Below are 22,470 nucleotides of genomic sequence, written 5' to 3'. Positions count from 1 at the left end.
TGCACCACCATGCCCAGCTATAAGGCTTTTTTGTGTATGTGGTGCTAGGGAATCAAACCGAGGGCCTTGTGCATACTAACTACGTAAGTACCTACTCTGCCAGTAGGCTATACCCCAGTCCATAGCTACTTTAAAAATCATGCTTTTGAGGCTGGGGTTTTAACTCAGTGGTAGAATACCTGATTCCTGGTACTGGGGAAAAAAAATCATACTTGAAAAATATTGAATGACATGGAAAATTTTATGACATGGAAATAAAATCTGATAGCCTAGAAAGATAAAATAAATTCACTGAATCTCTTTCATCTCCCAGATAAGAGAATGTACATTCAGCTCACCCTACTACAGCAGAATAACCTCAGATTTTGAATTTCTCAGGAGATGAAGATACAAGTTTTCTGCCCTTCTACACTTGCTACTCCTTATAGAGGCCTAAAGTATCTGTATTTTTCATTTTTATTCCACCCTCTCCAGGATGCTTCTGTCTGACTATATTTTTTAGGAGTCTAAGAAAACTGATAGTAATTCCATTATCAAAGAACAGTGAGATCTTGTGGAAGGGTCTTCAGAAGCATTGTACTCCTGTCTAGGAAAACTAACAATGATGCTGAAGTAAAACCAGATGGTGAACTTCAAAGCTCAAGTCAGATCTCAGGACTGGACCAACAGAGTTGTTTGACTTTGTTTTATAACTGCACTTAACTAGAATTTATCTTTCTTACAACTTGAATAGAAAAGTCATTAATTAAGGTAGTAAAAGTAACAGAACCTTAAAAGAGTATGGAGTAGGATTCATCCAAAGTTTAGCACATTCGATCCTGGATTGAGGCTATCCATTCTACCCTACACACTGGGTCTCTGCAAGCACTCAGCAGTTTCCCACTTGAGTGGCCTCCTTTACCTTTCGTGGGCTGTCCACATAGGTGGGAGTCATGGCAACACTGCTTTCGGCTAATTGGGTAGAGCTTTTTCCACTGTGCAGAGCTGCCTGCTGTTCTCCCAGGCACCTAAAAGGAGGAAAAAACACATGACTGCAGCTTTCATAGAGAAGGAACCACATTAGCCAAAATGAAGACTGCTCTGTTACTGGTATCTTCAAAACACACACACACTTCTGCCTCATTTCTCCTTTAGGCCCTACCTGGTACACTTAACTTCGTGAAACTATCCTAAACAGTCAATAGTCCCTCATAATAAATCAGAAAACAACACAATTTAAAAAGCATTCTGGGTTGGGTATGGTGGTACATGCCTATAGTCCCAGCTACTCAGAGACCGAGGCAAGAAGATCACCTGAGCCCAGGAATTTGAGGCCAGCCAGGGAAAGATAGCAAAATATTGACTTAAATAAAAGCTTATGTATTACTTTTAAAGGGCAACTAATGGCCCCTACTTCCTGAAATTGATCACCATTTTTTTAGCCCTCTGGGAAGACTTTTTCTCAAGTTTTCTTAAAAAATACCAGCAAAAGCACATTTTGAAAATTAGGGCTTCATTCATATAAGGCACAAATTAAAAAGAGAAAAATGTGTTAATTCCACATATTTTGAAGGAATTTATGTTATCCTTTCAAATATAATATCCATTCCCCCTCAAAATATGCACCCAAATCTAACAGACATTATCTCATGAACAAGACAAGCATGGTTTTCTTATGTCATTTCATCCTATCTCAGTTCTGATGTACATGAATTCATACCTTCATGCTCATTTTCAATCCTTTTCCATACTAAAATTAACTGTGACCTACTTTAGCTTAAATTACTTTGTTCTAATATATTACTGTATTTTTATTAGGTAAGATTCAGAAAGTTCATATTATACTCTTAAATGCTTCATTATTATTGTAATATATGTAGAATTCACATCAGTATCTGCTGGGCATCAGTTCCAGTACCCCACTATAGACACCAAAACCTATGTATGCTCAAATCCTTTACATACAATAGTACAGTATTTAAATAGAACCATGTACTTTTTCCCAAATACTTTAAACCATTTCTATATTACTGATAATATCTAACACAAAGTAAATGATATGCAAATAGTTGTTATACAGTATTGTTTAGAGAATAATAACTAGAAAAAAGTCTATACATTTTGGCACAGATGCAAACTTTTTTCAAAATGTTTTCAATCCATGGTTGGTGGAATCCTCAAATATAATGCCAACAGATGTGGACTACCAACTACACTGTTGCAGAGAACACTGTGAGTTGCCACCCAGATCCCTCCACTATGGCCTTGTTGCCTGAACAGCTAGAAGCACTGTCCAAGTAGCTTAGCAGTCAGTGCATTAAGAGACAGCTCCAGCTGCAGAGCAAGCCTCCTCTGAGCTCCCCACCCTCTAGGCTAATCACAGTCAATTAATGATCAGTGTGTGTGAGACAGCATGAGTGTGGTGTGTATGCGTATGTGAGGCCTGATAATTTTGCCCCAACCTGGCTCATCACAGAAGGCTATGCCAGATCCGGTGTTAACACAGGTCACCCAAGGCTGTCACTAGATATTGCAGATTAGTATACCCATTCTTGTTTCTTCCCACTCCCTCCCAAAGGTACTGAACCCATGGACTTTTCTTAATAAACAGCCTAAATGCTAAATTCCCAACTGGTCTGCTCCCCCAGGAACCCAACTTAAAACACTTTTCATCTTAAAATTCTGATTTTTTTCTCTGTGTGTGGTCCTGAGGATAGAATCCAGGACTTCACTCATGCTAGGCAAAGTCCTATCACTGAACTATATCCCCCAGCCCAAATTCTGATTTGTGTACCAATCACGAAGTAATCTGACACCAGCAATTAAAATCTGTCTCCACAGTAACTAGATGCACTCTCTCTTTTAAACTACTTTATTATAGAAAAACTCAAAACTATACAAAAGTAAAGATATAAGAAATCCTTACATATCCAGCCACCAAAATGATACACTTAGAGTCAATCTCGTTTCATATATCTCCTACCTTCCCACACCAAATCATTTGAAGCAAAACTCACATATGTTATTATTTTTCAATAAACATTGCATTGTTTCTAAAAAGGAATAGCTTTTAAAAAACACAGCCACAATTAAAATTTTTTTATAATTTTATAATATCAACTTCCCCAACTATCTCATAAAAACCTTAACAGTTTTGATTCAAAACAAAATTCTAAGGTCCCTACTTTATGATTAGTTATGTCCCTTAAACCTCTTCTAAGGTATAAGCTCTACTTCATCCCTTCTTGCAATTAATTTATTGAAGAAAGTAGTTCATCTGTCCTGCAAATGTACGGTCTAAATGTGCTGATCTCACTTCATTATTACTAAACATATTTCCCTGTGCCCTGTACTTCCTGAGAACTAGAAGTTATACCTAGAGGTTTGGGCAGAGGTAGGCCCAATTTTGGGCAAGAATGCTTCCCAAGTGGAACTGTACACTTCTATCAGGAGGCCATGGTGTTTGCTGCCTCTCTCTGGTGGTATTAGCTACCACTGAAGATCTTTGCTAGATTCATTAATTCTTTAGAAACTACACATAATGATATTCTGTCATTCCTTTTCTCTTTATTGGCTGGAATATATTAAAAGAGAAACTTCCATACCAAATACTTGGTAACTATGAGGTATAATTAACAGGGGAAAAGCAGAATACATGCTTTTCTCCCTCAACCACTGATATAACATTGAATGTCTGTCTCTTTCTACCACTGTGCAGTATGTTTTCCTAAACCATAAACACAAATGCATAGCATGATATTCTTTGGTACTTCCGTAAGGGGACAGTCATGGGCCATAATTGAGAAAGCTGTGGCAAGAAGCCTCAGTTACTCCCATTACCCCTCCAGATACACTGTATGATACACATAACAATCTACACTGACTGAATTGCTTTCTATGTGCTGACCCACAGACTAGGAATCAAGAGATTCAGACATCAGAAAGACCCTGTCCTTGACCTTAAAGGCTCGTCTAATAATTCAGGGAGAAGACTGTCACAAAATGACGAGCACCAAGGTACACATTTGAGAAGATACACAAGGACACAATGCATTCTGACAAAAGGCAGGCAGACAGCCCTACACAGATACAGTGTCATATGTGTTAGATGGGCCTGAAAAGGTGGGGAGAAAGACAGCCTACACAGAAGCAGGAAGTCAAAGTACAGAGATGCCCTTCACAAGCTTTTGTAGGTAGACAGTATAACACATGGTTGGTCTGCTTTCAGGATAGAACCCAAGCAACAAGCACATATAAGAGGCATGCTGGATAGGATGAGAACATCCCATCTGTTTTGAGTGTCTGTCTGTGTCCCCCTCCCCCAACTTGACTGTCATCAAGCTATACTATTCTAATCAAAGCAGAGGAGCCTACTTGCCAATACCTGTTACCTAAGCTGGTTCCACTGCTGTTAATCAATAAAGACCTAAGACTTCAGAGACATCTGCCCTTCCATGACAGACTGACAGTCTGTGCCTACAGATAAAAACTGGAAGCAACTGAAGAAATGAAGACAAGCTATGAATGGGGCACATGCCTGCAATTCTAGCTACTCAGAAAACTGAGGCTGAAAGATCCCAAGTTTGAGGCTGGCCTGGGCAACCTAGCAAGACACTATCAAAAATAATTTTTTGAATGATCTCACTGATAAGCGGATGATGATACATAATGGGGGGTGGGAGGGAGGCAAGAATGGAGGAAGGAGGGACTGTATAGAGGGAAAAGAGGGGTGGGAAAGGGCGGGGAAGGAAAAAATAACAGAATGAATCAAACACCATTACCTATGTAAATGTATGATTACACAAATGGTATGCCTCTACTTCATATACAGAGAAACAAGTTGTACCCTATTTGTTTACAATAAATAAATAAATAAAATGATATTTTTTTTCTAAATGATTAGGGATAATGTATGTCAGGGGTATAGCACCCCTGGGTTCAATCTCCAGTATCACAAGAAAAAGAAAAAAGAAAGAAAGAAAAGAAACATAGTTATGTTATGGTAACATGACAGGAACATAGATGAAAAATTTTAAAGCTGTTTTGCATGCTGCTATAACATTGTTTTTCATAATAAATACAATTGAATCTGCTTGTTGCAACAGAAGAAAAAGAAAAACATATTAAAAAAATGCTGCGTGGGGCTGGGTTATGGCTCAAGCAGTAGAGTGCTCACCTAGTACACGTGAGGCACTTGGGTTTGATCCTCAATACCACATAATATAAATAAAACAGAGGTATTTTGTCCATCTACAACTTTAAAAAAATGTTGTGTGAACAAATGTTATATAAAAAAGTCTGGTTCTCTCTAATCTATGTCATTCTTAAGAAAACATAGCATATCCCCCAGCGAGCAGTCATCTGGGGGCAAGGAATAACTCTCAGATCTCTTTGTCCTGCCTCCTGCCATGGGATTAACTGAATCTCACCCTTCACATGAGGGGATGCTACTGCCCCAAGGTAGCATTCTTCTCCTAGTCTGAGTTGAAAGAGGCTCTTGGTGCGTACTCAGTGATGACTCACTGAAAAAATAAAATAATATACCTCACTCCATTTCACACCCTACAGCTTCACAACCTTGCCAGTAACATACGGTTCTTATTCTCTTTTATAATGGGAAAAGTCTAAGATGTTATAGGGAGAAGCTGCCAGGCAAAGTTGTAGGATCTTTCCTGGGTCAGTTAATTTGGAAGAGGACCAGAGCTTTCAGTAATAGGCCCAACCTACCCGATTTCCTTCTCTCATTACCATCTTCTGGACAACCGACAGGGTTCCTCTCCTCTCCTGCATATCCCACTCTTTCCATTTCATCCAACTAGCTGCTGTCTCCTGGCACCCACCTGCCAAGCATTCCTATACCCAGACTCATCTCTGAAGAAACCACTTCTACCAAAGATACAGACTAGATATTTTATGATATTAAAGAACTGTAAAAGCCAGGAATGGTAATGTATGCCTATAACCCCAGCAACTCAGGAGCCTAAGGCAGGATGATCAAGTTCGAAGTCAGCCTCAGCAACTTAATGAAGCCCTAAGCAATTTATTAAGACCCTATCTTAAAATAAAAAAGGCCTGGGGATATGGCTCAGTGGTTAAGCACCTCTGGGTCAATTCTTGGTAACAAAAACAAAAACAAAAAAAAAAAAACCTTAATTTTTAGGTAAATTATACTATTATAGTTTGTATTTTTAAAAAAGACATATCTTTCAGAGAAATATTCTGAAATAATACAGATGAGTGGTAATGTCTAACATTTGAGAAAAAAATAAAAGGTGAATACAAGTGGAATATAAATGAAACAAGACTGGCCATGAGCTGATGATCATTGCAGCTTGGTGATGAACAAAGCAGGATTTATTTATTAAAAAATTTTCAGGTTGGGGGTTTAGCTCAGTGGTACAGCACTTGCCTTGCATGTGCAAGGCCCTGGATTCAATCCTCAGCACTGCAAAAATAAAATAAAATAATTTTCAAAGGATTCCTCCTGGTATGAGAACACATAAAGATGCAGTGCATCCAGTTTCCCATGCTATCCTTTCAATTGCACCTCCCAGCATACCACATGCTCTCTCATCATTCTCTGTTGCTTTCTGAATGTCTAATTGTGTGCTATCTCCTGCTGGACATAATACCCAATACCAGCCCTCACACCCAAAAGAAAATGTCCAGGCTTCCCTAATACATTTGCCCCACATATATACAGAAAGATGTTCAGCATCATATCCTCCATTATTCCATAAATATCCATTGCATACCTACTATGTCCTGGGAAGACTCACAACTTCTGCCCTCAAAGTAGTCATGTGAGGGAAGAAAAGTAAATAGATTTCTGAGGTGCTCAGGAGAATACTGACAAGTGCTCTAATGAACATAGGCCCAGGAGGCAGGCAAGCGCAGTCCAGAACCTGATCTTGGGCTGGGGATGTGGCTCAGTGGTTAAGTGCCCCTGAGTTCATTTCCTGGTACCAAAGGAAAAAAAAAAAAAAAGAACCTGATCTTGCTGTGGAGGATGAGGTTGAGAAACCTGCCCAAGGCAGTTTCTACCTGTGCATGGCAATGTTGTCTTTTTCCCCACAAATCCCACCTCCCCTCAGTATAAATGCTTTGATGCCTACGGGACCAAATTAAATCCCACCTCCTGAAACACTCCCTTCCCTCCCAAGCAAGGTATGGTCCAACTGGTGTCCTGTGAACTGTAGCAACATTCCCAAATGCCTAGAGAGTGCAAGACAAATACAAGACCAGAGTGAGAATCAGAGGCATGTGCCCTTTCTACAGTGCAGCCAAGCTGGGTGTGGTGGTGCATGCCTATAATCCCAGTGGCTCTGGAGACTAAGGCAGAAGGCTGATGAGTTCAAGACCAGCCTCAGTAATGGCAAGGTGCTAGGCAACTCAGTGAGATGCTATCTCTAAATAAAATACAAAATAGGGCTGGGGATGTGGTTCAGTGGTTGAATAACCCTGAGTTCAATTCCCAGTACCCAAAAATAAAATAAAATAAAGTACAGTCAGTAGTGGCATGCTACAAATGTGGGCTATTGAAAGCAAAACACACTGAAGGAAGAGTGTAAGTTTGGGACCAGTCTGGGCAATGTGGTAAGACCCTATCTCAAAAAAAATAATAATAATAAAAAAGGAAAGTTGACTATATACATTATCTATAACTTTATATTGTATTAATTTATCTACACTACATAATTTTTATGCTGTATAACAGAATCCATAGATCATGTTACATATATTTTTCATATAAAAATTCATATAAAATCAAGAATTTTATATGAAATCTTCAAAACAGAAAATTTTGGATGCTTGGAGTTTTCAGGGTGGAGTAGTTCCCTCTGGAACCAGGCACTTACTTCTGACTGGCCTCCATCTCCAGCAAGGCAGAGAGAGCCGAGGTTTTCTTCCCAGCAGTGGGGCCTGTTGACTCAAGGGAGTGTGTGGAAATGGGCCCAGTCATCTGCAAGCCTTTCATGGTGGTCCCTTTCTAAAGCAGAGAAGAGGAGGGGAGGTGAGGCTCAAGTAGGCTTTTGCAATGGACGCCACTCACACACCAGCATAAGCCTCTTCATCTTCAAGCCCTGGGAACTCAATAACACAGTAGAAGAATACTGGTTCTTGGTGTTCAGAAAAGACAGATCAAACTGAGGTTCAGAGAGGTTAAGTAATTTTATTCCACATCGCACTGGAGCTGAAATTCAAACTTTGGTTACCTCAATTCAAAACCAAAGCTCTTCCCATTATAGAAGGTCTCCCAGAAATGTTCCTAATCATAAGTGATGCTGCATACAAAAGGGAGCTAATGTGGGAGGAAGATTAAAGAACTTTGTTTTTGGGGCTGGGGATATAGCTCAGTTGGTAGAGAGGTTGCCTCACAAGCACAAGGCCCTGGGTTCAATCCCCAGCACCGCAAAAAAAAAAAAAAAAAAAAAAAAACTTTGTTTTTGGTTAAAAAAAATAAAATTAGAAACATGATGATGGAACACTACCAGGCAATTAAAAAGAATGAACTACTGATTCTCAGAACAATTTGGATGAATCCCAAAGCATAATGCTAAGTGAAAGAAGGCAGCCTCAAAAGGTTTCACATTGTATGATTCCATTTTTGTGACAATTTGAAAAGATAAAAGAATCATCAGGTCAGTGGTTGTTAGGAGACAAGGATACAGGAAGGAGAATATGACTAAAAAGGGTAGAATGATGGAGCATTTTTTTAAGTGATGAAATTATTCTGTAACCTGATCATGGTTGTGGCTGCCTGAATCTAAACGTTTGTTAAAATTTGTAAATTGTGTACAAGTGTCATAAGTGTGCGCGCGCGCGCACACACACACACACACACATACACAGAGCCAAGTCAATTATATTGTATATTAATTTAAACAAAACAAAACAGCTGAATCCTAGATCTGCCCCTTATTGGCAAAGTGCACTCAGACATATCCCATAAGAGCAGAGCAGTCTCAGTTTTCCCATTAAGGAGCAGTGTGTGATTGAAATGAAGGAACAAGGGTGCTGAAAATTCTTAAAGTGATATAAGAACAAGAAAGGACTGTTTCTATTAATCTCCTAAAAGTCTATACTCAGCAATTCACCACCGCATCACACAGGCAGCTGTGTTCAACACTGGGCCACTTGGCAGGCAGATAAAGGTGCTATGTCCTCAGAGAGAGAATAGCTCAAGTCATGGGACACTGCCCAATCACTGTCTGTACTTTATAACCCCCTTCTTCACCCTACAGTGAATAACAACACATTGTTTGGGATTTAAAATAAACATTGGGCAGTTATGAGGTTCAAAAAAAAAAAGGCAATGGGAGGCCCCTGAGAGAGAGGAGGTGACAGATCCTATATCCCACACCGGGTATAGTCCCTAAGGAGCCCCAGGAGCCCTCACCCGCATCATGCGATCTGAGCGATGCCGCCTGCGGATCCGGTTCAAGCCCTCCACAAAGCGGATAAAGCCATCCAGGAGCTGCCACTCATCCTCATCTGCACGGGGTCTATCCCCATAGATGTCACAGTGGACCTCCCCCTCTGTGATGCGCTTGGTGGCTGTGACACAGGCCGGCAGAAGCAGGAAGCGGGTCCTCCAGAACTTCAGAGACTCAATTAAGCTACAAAGGATCAAGGAAGTGGTAAGAAAAATTACAGACACTCAGAGTACTCCCAGTGAACAATCTCTGATAGTGTGTAAGGGTCCATCTCCCCAGGAGTGTGCTGTCATCTGATGGTACAGCACATGGCTTCATTTCAGACACAAGCTCAGAAGGAAGACTACGAAATTCGCTATCGCTATAATCCCAAAGAAGTCAAAATGTTTATGTGCACCCAGACCCAACAAAATTGCAGATTTGTATCATCATTACCACAAATTGTGCATAAAAGTGAAAAATTAAACATGAGATACCACAAAGTTACCAGTCAGGTAGTCAAGAAAATGTTAAGAACATGATCTGCATTGACTCTCGCACCAAAGGGCACATCATCGCTAAGTCCAGTATTGTTTTCTTCAACTGTAGTAAACTAGACATAACAAAATGTAATATTTCAACCAATTTTGAGTATATATGTCAATGACAGGTACATCCACATTGTTATGTAACCATCACCCTATCCACCTCATAACTATTTTTAACCCATGCAAATATGCTTTTATTCTTCCATTTTTTTCTGAAAGACATAACAGGTAAGATCTTCTCATGAGAAAAAAGGCAGAAACATTAAAATATGCATACACCCGAGTAGCAAAGATGAAAAGACACTCTCAGACCTGAAATCCTCAGAGCCCGCAGAACAAATATACTGATCTAAGTAATTCCACTTGTACTCCTCTAGTCGCTCATGAGAGAATTCCACCCAACAGGAGACAAACTCTGAATCTGAGTGTGAAGGGCACAGGCTGTAGGTATAGTGGATCTGGGTGGATTCATACGGATACCTGAAAAATAAAGTGCATGCCTAGACATTCAAAAGATCATTCCTCCCAGTTCTTCTCTCTCTTTTCTGTCTAATGCACTTAGCACTATACTTGGCAACCAACCCTCAAATACAAGAACCAACTCATCCCAGGGGACTATAATAGAAATTTCCCAGATCTTAAAATTTTTTCATTCTTCTCTCCTCCGTCTTTATTTTTAATTGGTTCAACAGTAATCAGGCTAAACATAAGCTGTATCAAATATAGAAGTAGTTAAGCTAAACTACTTAAAATAATACCAGGGTTATTTTAAAACAAACCTCCAAAGAAAAGACCAACCACTCAACTTCCTTTATTTGAACTAAGAACTATACACAATTTAGCAATCAGACATAATCCAGGACACGTAGCTGAAGACCTTAAATGTCCAAGGACTCACTTGGGAAGGTATCGAGTTACTGTGATCATCTTGTCCTTCAGTGTCACTTTGTGGAAAGTTCTGCCCATACTCAACCAATATTGGTCCTCCTCCTCAGGGCGGTTTCGGGACACAAGGCCTAATAGGAAAAATAAAAAGACTTCCTCCAACAGGCTGAGGCTCATTCCTACAATAGGCAATTACTTTTCATCCATACAGATGCAGAAAAGGAGAAACCGAAACAATGCTTTCATTTATGGAAGATTTATGGAAAAAGATAATTCTTGGTTTAGAAAAAAAAAAAGGTCTAGAAGTTGGCAAATGTTTGTTACCAAACCAACAAGCAGCAGATTAGAAGTTCATAGTGCTGAAAGCACCTAGATGTCGCATGCTAAGCTAATGCCTCATTCTCTAAGGAAAGTTCTGTGGAAGAAATATGGAACTACATTCTACCCAAGCACACACTATATGCCCTGACATTTAAAGTCTTCACCCCAGGAGGACAAGCAACCCAGTTTATCCCCTTTCATTTCCACTACTCTAGGAATTCCTGTACCCATACTACAAACACCCTGTGGGCTGCCAGGAAGTGTCATGGGGTAAGATTAATGAGTATCTAGCAGGGTACCCTGGTATCTCATTCTAAATTAGGTGCACCCCAATTATACAAGTTTTTATCCCGCACAGTTCTCTTTAAATATATACTAATTAAGTATATACTTGTAGCTTATTAGTTTAATGCTTGGCTCCCCCAGTAGACTCTAATATTTAAGGGCAAGGTCAATGCTGTTCTGTTCTCTACCGGAACAGAGCATAGCTCACAACTGGTTATCAATAAACATCTGACAAGTGAGCAGCACAAGTTTTATGATGGCAATCATGATATAATTATAATAAAAATGGTACCATTCCTGTTACTATAGAAATAAGAGAGATTAAATTTATCAAAGGAGAAAATAACCAGAAAGGGCATAGCCAGGCCAAAGAACATCTGGTCAGCTAGCCATGAATCAGCCTGGATCAGTTCTGGACACAAGAGAATTACAAATACATGAGGGACATCAACCGGCAGAAAGTAGACAGGCTAGATGGGGCCAATAACACAGGTGAATTCATTCCACTGCTCATAGGTTAGAGAACAAAATCTTCCTCAAAGTCCTTTGGGGCCTGAGTCTCCTGACACCTCTGACTACACCTCCAGTTCACTCCCTGTACTCCATCACACCAGTCATCTTTCTGGTGACTTCTACTACTGGCCTTTTGCACACGTCAATCCCTCTGCCTGGCATGTTCTGCCCTTCAACTCCCACCTTCCACTCCCAACCTACTTCTCCTAATAACCCCTGCATTACATCAGATCTAAGCTCAAACATCACCTCCTTGAGGCTGTCTCTGACCCTCCAGATTAGATTGGGCCACAAGTAGACAGTCTCACAGACCCCTGCTTATAACAACATGTAGTTTTATCCTAGTTTGACTAATATTATTTTCCCCCATTGGGTTATAAAACCCCCTTCTGAGTAGAAACTTTAAAGATATTGTTGAATGAATAAATGAATGAATTCACATAATTATTGACCCACAGAGCTGTATTTCAGGGAGTGTCATTTCCATTATAAAGGATAAAAAGATGAATTCAAAATAATCTTGACACTCAAAAATGTTAATATTCAATAGGGTCTGGAACAGGAATAGAAGGTGTGCAATAAATGGCACAAGGAGCTTTCACATAAAATCCAAAGGGAGTCAGTCCAAAGCTTCATCTACAAATAGCAGGGCCTGAATTGGGTTACCACTAAGACCCAATAACAATTCCAAACTTCTGGATTCTTTAGACAGAGAACCATCAACAGAGCCAAAGACGATCTGATGTTGGACACTGGGTAGTTAGGGGAACGGAGATTTAATTAGTAACACTGAGGAAGCAAGAGACTAAGAAATTTCACTGATTGTTCTAGGAAGTGATTACTGCTTTATAATTCCAAACACCCATAGTTAACTCCCTCTGTTAGATTCATATCAGAAGAGCTCTCCACAGTCTGACCCTTATTCAATTAGTGTTACCAATTCTTGGTCACTTCTTAGCCTCTGTCACTCAGGAATGACCATTCCTGCTTTAAGTCACTAAGCTTCAATAACAAAGAACAGAAATAAGAGTCCAATATAGGAAAAAAAGAACAGGTGTAAACTTCTGGCTTAGGTAGTATCTGAGAAGCTGCAGCATGACATGTACTCTTCTAAAAATATCCATTTTTAGGTTTAGAAAATTCACTACATACTTTGACAACTCAGTATTAGCTCAGCTGCATGTTATTCCTAGGTATTCACCAAGCCAGGCTATACGACTTCTAAACTTGATCATATCTTCTTCATTAAAAGCAGAGTATAAAGAAAATGTTTAAGATAAATTTGCACCTAATGTAATTTTATTACTCAAAGTAAAACTGACAAAGAAAAATTTTGTGCTGAAAATGATTCCTAAATTTGTCTGTTCCCTACCATCACAAAAAACTACTCCTACAAACCTAGTTGAAAACAAAAAACATAAGGCAAGCACTCACCTCGACTATAGAGTGGGCTACTGCTCAACGGGGGTGGGACAGCAGGGTTGGGTTTCTGTGCCTTGGGCTGCACTATGATTTGGTAACCCTGCATGAGGCGCTGGCAAATGAACTCTTCAAACACCTGCTGGGCTGTCATCTGCACACCATCCTCATCCCTCCTGAAAAAAACAGATGATTGTGCACATGGATATATATGCTTGGTCTTGGGCAGTGACGCTTAGGAGTTCATAGTGTGATCTCCTTTCTTTTATCCCAGACAACCATTCTACGGCATTTCATAAAATTAGCAATTGATTAAACCAGCCTTGGGAGAAATGATCAGTTCAAAGGCATGGAAAAAGAAAGCAGGAAATAATCAATGCCCAAATGAGTAATCTTAGCAAAGATGAACAGATTTAGTGTGCCCAAAATAACTGCAATAGAAAATATAAGCTCAAAGAGGAGAAATCATTAATGTCAACAGAACTTGAAAGAAATGAACAATCTTTGCACCACAAAATTTCCCAAACATAAAAGGATATAGGTTTAAAGGTTCAGTGTTATGATGCATTGGTTTGGACATAATCAGGACCCTCATAAACAAAGCTGAGGTGTTTTTGTTTTGTTTTGTCATGCTAGACATTGAACCCAGGGCCTTGTGTGTGCTAGGCAAGCACTCTACCACTGAGTCACTCAATTATACTCCCAGGACTCTAAATACCTTTTTCTGACACCAACCTGTCCATGTCTGCTTCTGGCAGAAGATCATAGCAGCCTTCTGTGTAGTCATTCTGCAGGCCCTGGCGGTCAGGGAAGTAGTCGGTGGTGAGGGGGAGGCATGCCGGAGTAGTGAGAGACTTCCAGTCCACTCCAACTGTGCAACAGAAGCCTGGCACTACAGGGGGAGCAGACAGTGTCAGAACTGCCTCGCATAACGGATAAAAAGGTACGTGTGGTCACCATGGCAGGTTTGGGATATGGGGGCAAGGGAGGGAACAAGGGTGGGAAAAACAGTTCATGGTAAAAGGTGATAAAATTGCAGGATAGGGAAGGAGAAGAGGAAAGGGGTGGGGGAGGGAGAAAGACAAAAGAGAGAAACAGAGTTTGTTAGACAACGCAGTGCACATGCTTCTCCAATCCCATCATGCAAGTGGGATTTGCAGCTGATATATTACATTTTCTGCTGAACATGAGCTACAGCCACAATACCAGTGAGGTTACTGCAGGGCAGACAGGATAACATGTCCAAGCAAATCAACTTTCTGAGAGCAGATAGAGGCTCAGACTGAAGCCTCTCTGGAGGACTGCAGAGTGGCTAGGTGGGAAAGGAGGAGAGCTCAGCCTGATTTGAAAGCAAAACAGCATACAGTAGCAGAAATAAGTTATACTTTGAGAACTGCAAAAGATCCAAAAGGGCATGAGAAAAAAAACAAGGGAGGATATCTGGGAAAGTTTTGAGACTGGAACTTTAAGAGACAGAGTTAGACAATCCAGAAATAAAAGTTGCAATAAGCCCAACCACATGGGTCTGTCTGGAATTGTCTGCTCTTCAGTTAAAGCACGGTTTCTCAATCTTGGAAATTACTGACACTTCAAACAGCTAATTCTGTGCTATGGAGGACTGTCAGCATTGTAGAGTGTTGAGCAGCATCACTGGATTCTATGCACTAGGTACCAGTGGCCCCCTCTAGTGGTGGAACTCAGAAATATCTGCAGATACTGCTACAAGTTCCCTGATACTGTCCATTTGAAAATCACTGAGTCAAAGTAATTAGGCAGTGCTTTGGTTTGGTTGAGGCTTGTCCCCCAAGGATTTGTGTGTTGGTGGGCGGAGTGGGGTGGAGGTTGGTCCCAGTGTGGGGAGAGGAGAAGTGTGAAACCTTAAAGAAGGTGATAGGGGGCATGCCCTTGGGAGGGATTAGGGTAGCTCTGATGGGACCTTGAAATAGTGCTTGAGTAGTTCTTCGTACTTCCGGTCCCTTCCCATACTCTGGTTTCCTATTTTTTCACATGATCTTTCCCTATTACATGATTTCTCATTGTGACCCATTCACCATCATGTGATGCATCTGAGGAGCTCTCACCCAAGACGACATCATATAGCTTAGAATTTCAGCTTCTCAAACTGTAAGCTAAAAAAACCTCTTTTCTTTATAAAGTTATTCCACCTCAGGTACTTAACTACAGTAATAAGGACCAGACTAATACAGGCTGCTAGCTCTTTAAGTGAGGAGTATCTTAATCTTTTATTTTTTTCTTCTGGTACCAGGGATTAAACCCAGGGGCACTTAACTACTACTGAGTCACACTCTCAGTCCTCCACCCACCATTTTTTTATATTTTATCTAGACACAGGGTCACTGAGTTGCTTAGTGCCTCACTAAGTTGCTGAGGCAGACTTTGAACTCAAAACCTTCCTGCCTCAGACTCTCAGGTTAATGAAATTAAACCACCACACCTGGTTTAATTTTTAAGTAACATCTCTTTAAGTACAGATTATTTTCAAAATCTCTATAAGACAAACAATATGAAAGTGAAAATTTTTGCGCTTTTGCTTCTGGGTCTTGAGGGCTATTCACAACTTACATTTGTACAGTAATTACAGCTAATGACATGGTTGCCTCATCTGCCCTCACATCACCCTCACAAGAATGAGGAAGACCTATGTGCTAAATCACAGTGAGAAGATGCCCCATGCAGCACCACTCAAGTGGGAAAGATAATTAAACTAATTATTACCTTCATGGTCTACCCAGGTCTTGTTAACTGATTAAAACTTCAGGAATTCAAAACACAGCACAGAATAGTCAAAGTAATCACCCCAGTTTCCCCCATGGTAGACAAGGAGTTAAACTTATTCCCACTTCCTAGTTAGATCCAGAATAGAGAGATCTGATCAAAGTCATTGTGGGGAAGCGAGGAATAGAAGTCAACTACATCTTTCTGCCCTTGTAGGTCATGCTGACCCTCATCAGCCTACTAACCCTTGGGGTTGTAAAAACCTGTAGAAATGCTTTCTGCTGGACGCACACCAAAATATATGAAATTCAAATGCCTTAAATCCTACAATGAAAAAGCCTTCAGATTCTTAATTTAATGATGTTCTTCCCTGGGAGTAAAACTGCGGCCTCTTATATAACCCCAGTACATTCTGGTTCTGAAAGAAGGCCTCTGAGGAGGTCCTACCCCAGAAATAAGTAGATAACAAAATCCAGTGCTGGGCTTACAGAGAAATAGGATCATCTATTCACTGCTGGCAGCTTTCTAGAAAATAATCAATCTGCCAATCATACTTAGGGGAATTTATTCCAAGGATATAAACTGAAAGAAAAAACACACCCACTGCCATTCACTATACTTGCATTATATGCCATCATTAAAAACTTGGAAACCATCCAAATGGTCACACATAAGAAATGATTATTCTAACCAACATATGTAATGTGCTTCATAGAGCCATTAAAAATGACAAATCAGAACCTAAAGAAATAATAAAAGGATTAAGTTAATCATGAGGGGGGACAAAAAGACTCATTGATGTATATCCATTGCTCAGAGTCAAGCACAAGTTTATCAGGTGGTAGGATGTTTTTTTTCCCCACTATGTTGTGACTGTAAATAAGATATTCTCTTATTGTACATCTATTTAGATTAACAAGGATGACCAAAATGAGTACAAACAAGTCAAATATTGTCAACTACAGGTGCGTAAAGAGTTCTAGTAATGGCCTATTATTTCTTTGCAATTTTTTTCTAGAGCCATGAGGCATTTAAGAGCTAATGCCAGATCTAGACTGGCCCAAGAGCCTTGTGAGTAAATTTGTGACCTTTTCCATGTGCACTGAATTACATTCTGGAACATGTCATTGAGCCACACCTCTCTCACTTCACATCAGAGAAACTAAATAAACCTCCCTCACACTCATTGCTTTTCTGTACCCCACAGCATGTGGACTTCTAGATCATTCTCTTCCCACAGGCTTTTTCTTGTTTTCTCATGCTCTGAACATCCCATACACCCTAGTATCCACCTCCTGCTAGTAGTTACCCCCTCTTACTTGGGTCTGGAGAGGTAGAAACATTGTCCTCTAGAGAATCCTTATTCTGAATCCTAGGATTCATACCTATGAAAAGATAAAAACAGCTTGTCTAAATGAAGTTTTTTTGCAAAAGAGTTCTCACAATTACAGTTTTAAAAGACTCCAAATTCAAGCTAAAAATAAAAATGAAAACTAAGTGCCAATTCTAGGCTAAGTATTTCAAACAGTGCAAAAGGATCAAAGATAAAATGAACAAACTAAAGCTTGGGAATGAATCAGAACTTTAAGGTTATTAATATCATTCTTTGCCAAATGAGACTTTTAGCAAAGCAACCCACTACTACTTTAAAGAAAATGAACATATTACAAAATCATTTCAACTAATCAGAGCATTCTTTAGCAAATCTAAAAAGACTTATTTAAATTTAGACCATTCAGGGCTAGAGTTGTGGCTCAGTGGTAGAGCACTTGCCTAGTATGTGTGAGGCACTGAGTTTGATTCACAGTACCACATATAAATAAATGAATAAAATAAAGGTCCATCAACATCTAAAAAATTATTTAAAAACAAACAAACAAATAAATAAATAAGTAAATATTCCCTTCATCCTGATCTACTAGAATTCTTCTCCAAATCATGGCTTTCAAGAATATAAGGTAAGACATCAAAACTCACTATTCTAAGAGAATAACAATGATTCTACCTATAACTGGGCTGAAAAAAACAACAGACATTCTTTGAAATACAATTTACTGACTAAAAAGTAATAAGAATAAGTGCTCACTTTGGCAGCACATATCCTAAAACAATACAAAACAGAAGATTAGGATGGCCCTTGCACAAGGATGACACGCAAATTCATGAAGCGTTCCATGTTTTTTAATGTGTCAAAATGCATTCTACTATCATGTACAATTAGAACAAATTAAAAACTAAAAAAAATTATGTCATAGCAAAAAATAAAACTAATTTTAAAACATAATATTTTAAATGTCACTCACAAAACATACATATTTACTAAAAATGTATAATACCATGAAAAAGAATTGGAAAGATCCCCAAGAAACTGTCAACAGTAGATACCTCCAAAAAGAAAGCTAAAGATGGCAGAAAGTAAAAGAGAACTTGTGTTTTTTACTTTAAATCCTTTTGTGTTATTTGAATCTTTGATAATGAGAACACCTACTTATAAAGTCCTTGTGAAATCTTTGGAAAAACAAGCTTGAGAGAAAGCATGTGCAAATCATGTCCTCTGGGAAAGAACATGTATCCTGAATATTCAGAGAACTCTCACAACTCAAGAACACACAAACTCAAACTCAATAAGTAAATGAGCAAAGGATTTGAACAGACACTTTATCATGTGATAAATAAAGGTGAATGTGCACATACAAACAGGCTCAATATCATTAGTCATTAGGGAAACAGCAAATTAAAAACACAGTGAAATATCTCTACACACCTAAGTGAATAATTAAAAATGACTGATCATAGCAACTACTGACAAGGATGCAGAGCAACTGAAATTCTTATACATCGCTGATAGAAAGGCTAAATGGTACACCACTTTGGAAAGCAGTTTTTATGACCTAGTATTCCCACTCAAATGACTTTACATAAGAGAAATGAAAACTTATGCTCATACAAAATTTGTTGATACAAAATTACATCAATGTTTAAAGCAGCTTTATTCATAGTTGCCAAAACCTGGAAAAAAACATAAATGTCTTTCGACTGGTGAAGGGATAAACAAACTACACTGTATCCAAACCATGGACTATTACTTAGCAATGAAAAGTCATATGAGTGGGAATACTAGGTCATAAAAACTGTTTACCAAAGTAAACTACTGATGTATGCAACAACTGGATGAATTTCAAATGCATTAGATGAGTGAAAAAAGCCAGACTCAAAGGGCTACACAGTGCATGACTCCATGCTGGGAAATCACTAAAGTAGAGGACCAGAGAACAAATTTGTAGTTGCTAGGAGACAGGAGAGGGATTGAATATAAAAAGGTAGCAAGAAGGAATTCTGGGGGTTGATGAAAAAGTTCTGTATTTTTATGTATTTGTTAGTGGGTATATGACTCTTCAATCAAACTCATAAAATTATATACTAAAAGAGGAAATTTTACTATATGTAAATTTAAAATACACCAGGCACAATGGTACATACAATGGTAATTGCAGCTACATGGGAGGTTGAGACAGGAGGAAAGCAAGTTTTAGGCTATCACTGGCAACTTAGTGAGACCTTGTGTCTAAAAAATAAAAAGGACTGGGGACACAGTTCAGTGGCCGAGCACCCCTTGGATCAATCCCCAGTACCTCAAAAAATAAAAAATAAAAAAGGCTGGGAGTATAGTTCAATGGTAGATTATCCCTAGGTTCAAATCCCCACACTGCCAAAAAAATTTTAAAGAAACAAGAAGAGCTGGGCACGTTGGCACATGCCTGTAATTCCAGCGGTTCCAGAGGCTGAGGCACAAGGATCACGAGTTCAAAGCCAGCCTCAGCAAATTATAGAGGCCCTAAGCAACCCAGTGAGACCCTGACCCTAAATAAAATACAAAAAAGGGCTGGGGATGTGGCTAAGTGTTTAAGCACCCCTGGGTTCAATATCTGGTATAAAAAATTATAATAGGAAGAAAGGAAGGGAGGGAGGGAAAAAAAAGAAAGAAGGAAGGGGAAAGAAAGAGAGGAAAAGGAGGACAGAAACAGAAAGAAAAGGAAACAATCTGCACAATCCCACTGGTCCCTGCTGGGCAACACAGTGAAAAATAAGTGAAGAGCACAGCTCTGAGGCCACCACCAACAATGCTCAAAAGGAAATTCAACAGAGTCAGGAGGGAAACTCACAGAAACATTACTCTTGTGAGTCATGATTCATGAATCATGTTCAAATGCAGGAGAAAATCTGAGTCATACTTAAGTATCTGGGTTTGATGTAACATGTCAAGCCTGAGGAGGTAAAGACAGGGTCACACATGAAGTTTTCCATTGTCTTTTCTGATTTCTTCTTTTTTTTTTTGTTAATGAGTGAAATGTGAACTAGATGTATGCTTACACTCCACTCTACATCATCCCAAAACAAGGACTCTATATGGTAATCTTAACCTAAATGAACCCAACCCACATTTGTTCCTTATAACTATTCTGCAGGTTGCAAGTGAGAGGATCTTTGTGCTCATTATGTAGATAAAGAACCTGAGACTCTCTATGGTTGTAGTTCAGAGGTAGAATGTTTGCCTATCATGCTCATGGACCTGGATTTGATCACCGGCTCAGTAAAAAAAAAAAAAAGGAGATGGGTGGATGGGTGGAAGAAGGAGGGAGGGAAGAAGGAGAAAGGAAGAAGCAGCAGCAGCAGCAACAACTGAGGTTCAGCAAATCTGAAGGCTTGACTCCAGGACTAGGACTCAGATCCACGTTGCTTTCTTCGCAGCATACTCCGTCATCTAACACATCCTAATTTAGCAAGAGATCCAGAGGGCTTTCCTTTCATAGCTGCTACTCTACATGGGAACTACTTCAAGTAGAATCCCAAAGGAATGTTGAGCCAGAGCTCCCTGAGGTCAGGAAATTTGTTTTTGTTTCTTCTCAGAACTTGGCACAGTGGCTAGTTAGAGTTAAATAAACATTTTGCAGAGAGGTAACAATTTCAAGAAAGCAAACCATATTCCATGAGGCTTGTAAAGGAAACTACTTAAAAAACAAAACAAGGTAGAAGAAGAATGCTCAAGTCCTTGAAGAAACAAATCCAGTTTAATTGTTCAACAAGGTTTAAGAAAAGCATTAGATGAAAAATTAAATCATGCTTCAGTGAGAAAAAGCTTACCTAAGGCTTCTAGCATTCATTCAACTATCTACCCATGTCTACCAACTATCTATTGTGTACCAGAATTTCTTTAAGTTCTAGAGATACAGCCATAAGCAAAACAAAAATCCTCACCTTCATGGAACTAACAATAAGAATACGAATAAGAATAAGAAATAGAAAAAAGAGAATAAGAATAAGAACAAGAATAAGAATAAGAAAAAATCTAGAATGTCAGATGATAAGAAAAACTATTAGGTAGGGAGGATACAGGAAGAATTCTGGGGTAGAGTGCGCAATTCAGACAAGACTTGAAGAAAGTAAAAGAGTAAGCTGATGAGGATGTGGGGGATGTTAACATAACATATAATCCAGGACACCCATGAAAGTGAAAGGGGACACCATTAATAATTATACAAGTCAACGAGTTCAACTATTCTGGGCAAACTCAGACATATGGACCTTAGCCATGAGGCTCTTTGGAGTAACAGAATAGCAGAGAGGGCAGCAAGAGAAAAGACTAGAGATTTAGAGTGTGCGTGGTCTATTAGGGAACCCCTAAAGTGAAGTGAGAGGGGAAACCAGGGGATGCAATATGAGACACACCTGGGGAAACATAACTCCAGTGTGTCTGTCAGTTACCATAATGCCTTGGTTTTTATTCCAAGTAAGCTGGGAAGTCCTTGGAGGGTTCTGTGCAGATAAAATCTGACTTCTGTTTTAGAATGCTCACTCCAAATTGCTGTGTTGAAAATATACTATACGAAAGAGCAAAGGAGAAAGCTGAGACCAGTTAGCAAACTACTACATTCAAACAAAAGATGGTAGGACTTTGGACCAAGCAAGGACTGGTGAAGGTAAGGTTCTGAACATAGCCTAAGACAGATCTGACATTAACTGGTTTTTATGGTTTGGAAGTGTGATGTCCCCCAAAGCTCACATGTGAGACAATGCAAGAAGATTCAGAGGAGAAATGACTGGGTTGGGAGAGTCTTAATCCAATCGGTGAATTAGTCTCCAAAGAGGGATTAACTGAATGGTAATGAAGTGGTAGGGTGTGGTTGGAGGAGGTGGGAACTGGAGCGTCGCTTTGGGGTATATATTTGTATCTGGCAAGTGGAGACCTCTCTCTCTCTGCTTCCTGATCAACATGTGAGCTGCTTCCCTCTACCACACTCTTCTGCCATGAGCCCCGAGGAATGGAGCCTGCTGTCTATGGAGGGAGACCTCTGAAACCGTGAGCTCCT

General features: G+C 39.5%; 1 protein-coding gene across 9 annotated transcripts in view; it reads right to left on the bottom strand.

Annotated features, from left to right (window-relative positions):
* Positions 1–22,470, bottom strand: part of DEPDC5 (DEP domain containing 5, GATOR1 subcomplex subunit) — a 138,474-nt gene that overhangs the window by 46,884 nt on the left and 69,120 nt on the right. For 6 of the 9 annotated variants that reach the window (XM_079149689.1, XM_079149692.1, XM_079149693.1 and 3 more), the window contains 8 exons: positions 17,422–17,487; positions 14,102–14,285; positions 13,382–13,542; positions 10,842–10,959; positions 10,256–10,423; positions 9,380–9,599; positions 7,839–7,969; positions 902–1,007 (listed from right to left, as the gene is read on the bottom strand). In XM_079149689.1, coding sequence (XP_079005815.1) covers positions 902–1,007; positions 7,839–7,969; positions 9,380–9,599; positions 10,256–10,423; positions 10,842–10,959; positions 13,382–13,542; positions 14,102–14,285; positions 17,422–17,487 — 1,154 coding nt within the window. Of the gene's footprint in view, positions 1–901; positions 1,008–7,838; positions 7,970–9,379; positions 9,600–10,255; positions 10,424–10,841; positions 10,960–13,381; positions 13,543–14,101; positions 14,286–17,421; positions 17,488–22,470 lie in introns of those variants that run through there. The other 3 variants (XM_079149691.1, XM_079149694.1, XM_079149697.1) reach the window with 2 other exon arrangements.

The sequence above is a fragment of the Sciurus vulgaris genome, assembly GCF_902686455.1.
Source record: "Sciurus vulgaris genome assembly, chromosome: 8".
Taxonomy (NCBI): Eukaryota; Metazoa; Chordata; class Mammalia; order Rodentia; family Sciuridae; genus Sciurus; species Sciurus vulgaris.
This window is presented reverse-complemented; position numbering and strand designations above follow the sequence as displayed.